The sequence below is a fragment of the Centroberyx gerrardi genome, chromosome 6, assembly GCF_048128805.1.
Source record: "Centroberyx gerrardi isolate f3 chromosome 6, fCenGer3.hap1.cur.20231027, whole genome shotgun sequence".
NCBI lineage: Eukaryota > Metazoa > Chordata > Actinopteri > Beryciformes > Berycidae > Centroberyx > Centroberyx gerrardi.
The window spans coordinates 26,734,004-26,741,601 of record NC_136002.1 but is presented as its reverse complement, the minus strand read 5'-3'; the positions used below and the strand labels follow the sequence as shown (position 1 = coordinate 26,741,601).

Sequence of the window (7,598 nt, the reverse complement as noted above, 5' to 3'; positions counted from 1 at the left end):
CACACACACACACGTAAACAATCTGTGCCTGACATATACTAATCACCCACTCACCACTTCAGGACAAAATGCCACAGACTGAGAATGATCCATGCATAGCGATAGACTGACATTCGCAAACCGAAAGCAAGTAGCGTCGTAGAAAATCAATCCGAGGCGAACACTGTCGAGTAATATTATGTCTGAAATATCATAATTAGAATGAATCTTAGTTCAGCACACAATAATCACCAAGGGTTTTTATTTATATAGCGCATGCCTCAAAATCACTTGAGCATCTTGGAAATTGTTCCAAAATCGCTATTCCTTATTTGCATGCATTAAAACCAGGGTCAAGTAAGTCACATGTGGAGAGAGGAGAACTGCCCAGCGGCTTGAATACATTAAAGCAGAGTAAATGGTTTGTTGATTTAAAGAGATTAAAGCACACACAAGCAAGCCAGCTCGATGGATTTTAATTAACTTGCCATATATAAATTGTATGTTATTAGGCATTACTGAATTAAATGCTGAATGCAAGTGCTCTTTCTGCTTGGGTGACTGGAATAAAAAGCTACTTAGAATCCCGTTTGGGTTCACACAGACAAACACGAGTCGCATGATGCCGCGGCTACGGGGCGCACAAGAATACAACCACGCATATCAAGCCCTCAACAGCCATCCGAGGAGTTTCTCTTTAATTATGTACAATGCACCCAAATTCAAGTCCCTCGGCATCTGCGATGATCAAGCACAGGGATGCCACGTTCTCTCCCTGAGTCATTCGGGCAAATGGATTCCACTTCCAAGAGTCATTTCTGTCAGTTATAATAAGAAGCTAATACATAATGTGACAGGCTCTGAAATGCAAAACTATTCACAAGGTTCTCTGCAAGGCTGTGCAGGGGCAATTAGAATTTTGCCGCTAGGCCCTTGATGAGTTCCTCTATCTCCAAAGGATCCTGGGAACAGTATCATAAATCTGCCAGTTAATATGCATGATTTAGGTTCGGGTTTAACTTTGCATAATGTGCAAGGGAACTTAAATTTTTTTTAACCACACAGCACATCGGTGTCCAAAAAAAAAAAAAAAAAAAAGAGGAAATAATCCATTGTTGGCAGATATTCAAGTAAACAAAAAAAAGGAGTAGGCAATATGTACACATAAGGGCTATGTTAGTGAAGGAAACCTGTCTGATGCTGGGTACTGCCTCCCTCCACACTGCACAGAATTTGTGCCAAGAGCTTTTTCCCTTTCAGCAGTGTATACACTATCCAAGTAATTAATAAATCGCAAGCGAGTTTACCGGCAAATAAGCGCTGGGGGGACCGAGCGGAGTATCCAAATGGTATTTCCTCTTTTCAAATAGAACTCCTAAATATCATGACTTTATGGCACACTGATCTCCAATTTGAATAAGAATACCTCCACCAGACTGGCTATTATTTCCTGGCATTTTCCTGTATCCACACAATCTTAATCGGGTCTGCACTTGACATGTCTCATAGTGACATATTCCCCGAGCTCAAGTGACCTTCTGAGCCAGCACACAGGCTCACTCGGCCCTTGGGGGCAAATTAGAAACTCCAAACCACAAGAAGATGAATCCAATAAATATGACTTCCCGTTTCCTGGCACTAATGTCACCAAGAGGCACCTGCCAAACCATTGCCTATCCACCTCCACGCATGCATGGATAGTCACACTGCAGAAAAGCGAGCATGCAAGAACAAACTGCCCATGCCACGATGTACGGAAGATGAGATGGTAGGCAAAATGTCAAAACTTCGGTTGCATTGGAATATTGCTAAATGTCTTTTCTTCCAGAGGTCAAAGCCTAAATAAGTTGTTCTAGAGCCAAGTTTCCAATGAATATGAATAGAGATTTAAAGAGCTTAATGAAAACTGTCAACTTCAATTTAATCAGACTGGAGTAGTTATATCCCGGGGGTCAAAAACTTACCCAGACAATTAGAAAGACAGAAAAGATGCGGCTCATCTTGCGGTTGTACGGCTTTCAGTTGAGCATGATCAGAAACCAAACAAATTCAAGCCATCATAATCATCCTCTAGTTTCTAATTTCCCATGTTTTCTTTATAGTCTCAAAGACATGGCACGTCATTCTAAAAAAAAAACAAAAAAAAACAAAAGCACCAGTCCATTCCATTTCAACACCGAAATCAAATCCACACAAAATCAGACACATTGTAGTATCGGTTAGCAGTGTACCGAGAGCAGCAAGGGCACAGAGAAAAGTGAAAGAGAAAGTGTGCAGGCCTTACCGTTTTCTGTGTTCTCGTGTTCGGTGTCGGTGAGGGTCAGGTTGGAGTTGGCCCTGCTGGACAGGCAGGAGCTGCGGCCCGACTTGGTGTTGCTGCGGCCCCATAATCTGACCGCGTGCTCCGGCGACATGATGCCGTCCGTCTCCGTGTCAGCGTCTGAACCCACGCTGACGGAGTACTCGCGGTGCGGCAGCCCCAGGTCGGTCCTGTACGTCGCTACGTGGGACGGGAGCGCCTCGCCGAAGCCGAGGTCTCGCAGAGAGAAGTCTGCCCCTGCAGCAAGCCCATAAATACACAGCTCAGAAAATTAAATCTGCCACTTACAGCATCAGTTAACATAATGAAGTGTATTCGTTGCAGGAAAAGATGACAGTAATACCCTGGCCTTGAGATGCCTAATACCCCTAAAAAGCAATGGTTTACCTCCTGTAAACAAGCACTAATTGTAGAGTTACATGGAGATAACAGCACATTTAGTATTCATAGCGAGTAAATGTTATTGCTTTCAAATAGATGTGTTGTTGTTTTTTTTCAGATAACCAGCGGCTCATCTGGACACAAAAGTAAAGAGTAAAAGACATCAAAACAGCATCACATACCTCTACCCTTCTCATTAACACCAAACAAAGATAATGGCGGCACTCTAACCCCGACTTCACAACTTGAACTTCTAGTGCCTTTAAATGCCACATTTGAAAACTGAGGCATGCGCTGTATTAATACTTGATCATGTTCCATCATTTTTCACTCTCATAAGTCCTCTACCGAGATAATGAGCTAATACTCATTATATCTCGGTTTAAAAATCTCCTGACCTCCTGTGGTAATCACAGGAGGTCAGGAGATTTTTAAAGGAGACCTCACAGATCTGAGCATCGCTGCAAATTTGATCCCTGCTGGAAATTTACAGACACAATTATGCACTTATTTACAGACAAAGAGTTTTGCAGACCTAAATTTAACTTGGATTTCAGGCTATCTAGACAGTGCCATGACATTTGATGTGAACTTTGATGATCAATAATATATTTGCTCCAGGCGGTGCAGATGTGCAGTTTTTAACACTGGCGTGACAAGTTCAATCCCTGGCCACCTCTGATAATAGTAAAACGGTTGAGGGTGACCGCTACAATGACAGAATGTGAATTACCGAGGGACCCCTCATTAAAAAGCAGTGATGCATATATTGAAAGAAGGGAGTAAGGTGTCCTAAAACTAGTAAGCGGTCTTTTCGTGTCACTGTGCGCTGCTAATGTACTTGCAGGTGGACTGTACTGGAATATTAGGTAAAGACAATCTCTTCTTTTGCTACAACAGCACGTATATATATGATATCGGCGCTGCTTGGCCTAACCTTGCCGGCTGAACTCGTCCACTTCGTGATGAACCATGTCCTTGACGCGGCTCCCGTAGGCCATCCTCGAGTCCTGGTCGAAGGCCTTGAGTGTCTCGCTGGAGCTGTAGGATTTGGGGTTGGGCTTGCCATCCTCGCTGTCTGCCGAGGAGCTGGTGTAGCGGCGCTCGGTGTCCCGCCGGGCGGTGAGCGAGCGGTAGGGTCTGCGTTCCTTCACTTCCATGGCTGCCTCCGCTCTTTTTTCAGCATCAAATCTGGGTTACAATGCCAACTTAGTCTGAGTGACTCTGTAAAAGAACAACGCAGGCACAAAAAAACATAAAATTAGGATCTTGAGATCTGTTTGAGAACGTGCTTTGACAGATACTGCTGCTTTCAAAATGTAATCCTTTGAAGATTTATTCATTGTTTTCCCATTAATGAGTAATGTGCTCCCTGAACTCACACTCTGTAACCCAATCTGATTATTTTCAATTACGTTTGGATGACTTTGCTTCCAAAATTCATAAGATATTAGGTTAAAGAAAATGTATAATACTTCTAATTTGAATATTGATATATTATCACGCACAACCGTTATCAACTATTATCTCAAGATGTGTAAATTCAAAATGCCTTTTCCCTTCAAATATATTTCTGAATAATTCAATTCATCTGTTTCTCAAAATAGCTGTAATCAAAGCGCTGCAAGATTTTTTGCACTCCACTATTCATTCATTGCAGTCACCATTCATTGTAATCAAATTCTTGTAATCCCATTGTATGTAATCTGTTACTCTCAAAATCTGTACTCTGCTAGTATTTAGACACTAAACAATGCAAGTTGATCATTTCAAATTAGAAATCATTAATAGCATCAATAGTAGACACACACACACACACACACATCTTGAATAACCCAAAGTTAACTATGCACGTTACATCCAAAAAGAAGTAAAATGCAGATGCTTGTTTTCCAGCAGCAGTGTATGTATGGCTCAGCATACAGAGGCCATGAAAAACCATCAGGATTAGTTTTAGTGAAATACGGCACAACAAATCTTACTCCCATAAAGTTTACGATGCGAGTCTCCCACAAATATTCCATTTTATGTGCCGTATAGAAATACTGGGCCTCCAGCATCTGTAAAAGTGGCAGGTGTCCTTCTGTGAATTGTGTTGTTTATAAGTTACATATCATCACTGGTTCAAAAGTGAAGAGCCAAACAGATCCAGGACTATACTGACCCAGCAGAGATAATTAAAATCTGAAACATATGCTTCAAAAATAGTGCACAGAGTATAAGATCAATAGTGGGAGTGAATGTTCACATTCAACTGCGTGCTGGATATTTTTCCACCCTTGCTTTGACTGTGAAATAGGAAATAATGAGCTGTTTTAAAAATAAAATAAAAACAAATAAGCATCTAAAAATATAAGTTAAAAAGGAGTAAAGCTAAAGAGTACAAAAAGAGTAAAAGTAAAAAGAAAGGGTAAAGAAAGAAGAATTTGTAATTGCAACTGCATAAAAAAATGCATTCATAATTGCAATAATTGAGTAAAAAAGTATGGAATTGCAGTTGCAATGTAGCATGGTAAAAAAAAATAGTGTTTGATATTAGTCAAAGGATGTTACCTTGCAAACAGCTCATTCTAAGCAATCACATGGTTTAAAAGATATTGAGTTGGCTTAACAAATGTCAATGTGGATAAACGTGATTAGAGGCTTGGTCACTGTTTACTTTGAAGCTCAATTAGAGAACATAGAGCATTAGTGAGTGCAGATATTGCAGCAACATGGATTCATTATGCTGTATTTTGCTGCTTGTTCCAAGTTGTGGAATATATCTATTTGTGTGTGTTTGTGTGTATGTTTCTATATATATGACAATTTATCTGTATATCAATATATCTATATATCCCCAAAGAGTAGTAGAGTTTTTCCTTTTTTCTTTCTTTTGTATTATATTGTTAAATAATGTTGTAATTGTGCAAAAAATCTATAGATAGTACTTGATGGTGTGATCATGTGACATGTAATTTGGACCCAAGTCTTTCTTAACCCCTGTGATGTATTGGTGCAATCAGTAAGCGAACCTGGGGAAGCAACAAGCGAAACGTGTTGTTTGCTCCTTTTATAAGCCTATTCTGCAAATGCTATGAGAAAAATAAAGATGTGATTATATTATCAGCAAAGCCTCACAGTGTGCAGTTGGATAATTACTTTATACATCTATATATCCATCTACGCATATTATAAGATCAAAACGTCTTTTTTTTTTATGATTTTGGGGGAAGATATGAAAGCTGATCTCACACGTTGTCTTTCATGCTGCAGCCTTCTACCTCCACACTACTTAGTGCCGTACTTGAAAAAATATTTTAATAAAAGCATTTGGAAAAAAAAAAAAAATGTGGAATGCAAGTCACTGGATACGAGAATACAGCTCTCTGAAAAAGAGATAAAAATTACTCCCGGCAAATCTGGGAGTTTTGACTGACAATACGCCTGTGTTGTTCAGACAAGGATTTTCCCACAAGATAAGCTCTTTATGAATACTGTATGAGATTTGTGCCGGACAGAACAGTAAACAATAATCCCCAGTGAACTATATTTGGCCCTACTTAGAAAAAACTTTTTATTGAAGACGCCATTGTTGAGTTTGGGGGTTTCTTTTTGTGTGTATTGACAGCTGAAAAGATCCTGGTGATTAATGACTTGGGGCCTCAATACCAGGACCTCCGCCACATGGGGGGAAAAAAATGCTCCCACTTTGCAGCGGCAAGAGCACTTCAGCTGCTCCCAAGATTTCAGACGCAGCCTGTACGGGTTGCTAATTTTTTACCTTTTGCTCGAGATCCTTGATGCTATGCAAATGCGAGAGAGCGGAGAGAACAAGCAGCTTTGTAAAGTTTTCGAGACTGTTCTGTAAAGTGCATTGTTTTTGTTTCCAAAGAGCCGGGCTCAGTGCTTGTGCTCTGGCCATCTCTCTTATGCGTCGCCCTTCCTCCTCATTATTAATCGGCTGGTATGCAATGAGATGTACCTTTGAGGCCATGGGAAACCCAGAGGAGTTTTTCAAGGAAGCAACAGGCCGTATACAATGACAGATGATACGGGTTGCAAATGTAGGTCCTGGAAACAACATGCTTACCTTGAGCGCAGCTGTCAGGATTTTCACGCAAAGCATACTGTAAAACTAAACCGTGTTTTTTTCTTTGTAAATAGACTACATCTGGCATTATCATTGTGTTTCGGAGCCAGAGAGCGAAGCTGTTGTTCTTGTTCATCTGTCTAAGTCTAAATCCTAGGAGAGGGAGCCAAAACAAAGAAAATGCCAACGTTGTATTATTTTACTGTACTGGTATGTTAAGACAATAAACAAAGTAGTTTTTATTTAACCAAGATATCTCAGCACCCATAGAAAGAAACAGAAGTAAGAAGTGATCAGAGGGCTATTTTTAAAGTGTGTTATCGGCTCCTGATTTGACGCAGGAGACTAAAAGTAGTAGCCTGAAACACTGAGGGGGGAAGGTTAATGAGGGTGCACTCACAAAGACTCAATTAGAAAAGTTATTTACAAAGACAAATGAAATGAAAAATGATATGTCATGTATTGAAATCTGTGAAACGAAGATACAAATCGCTTGCTTTTATTTCAAAGACAAAGATCCTCTAAAGCCTGAGCTGCAGAGCTTGAGTAGCGCCAAAGAGAAGCTAACTGCATATCTATGCAATGATCCAAAATCAATTGAGGTCTCTCTGTATAGACAAAAGAAATGATGGATGGTCTGTTTTCCCCTTTAAAACATTTGCAGACTCTACATTTTTCAACTGTATTGTCTACAATTGGCCGGGGAAGAATGGAGTTTGTCTTTGGGTGCAAAACAAATGTATAGCAGCTGTAAGCCAAGCAATAATGTGGTTCTACAGATAAATGTTGCGGGGGAGCAATGAACAATGAGCGGTGACTAGTGAAGTCATCAGATACACTGATGTT

The 7,598-nt window shown here is 40.3% G+C and overlaps 1 protein-coding gene across 6 annotated transcripts in view; it reads right to left on the bottom strand.

Moving 5' to 3' along the window:
• The window catches only part of tenm4 (teneurin transmembrane protein 4), a 114,046-nt gene extending 110,206 nt beyond the window's left edge, over positions 1 to 3,840 (bottom strand). For 4 of the 6 annotated variants that reach the window (XM_071917532.2, XM_071917533.2, XM_071917535.2 and 1 more), the window contains exons 1-2: positions 3,618 to 3,840; positions 2,264 to 2,536 (exon numbers count right to left, since the gene is read on the bottom strand). In XM_071917532.2, the coding sequence (XP_071773633.1) occupies positions 2,264 to 2,536; positions 3,618 to 3,840 (496 nt within the window). The remainder of the gene's footprint in view (positions 1 to 2,263; positions 2,537 to 3,617) is intronic. The other 2 variants (XM_071917537.2, XM_071917538.2) reach the window with 1 other exon arrangement.
• Positions 3,841 to 7,598: the final 3,758 nt, after the last annotated feature.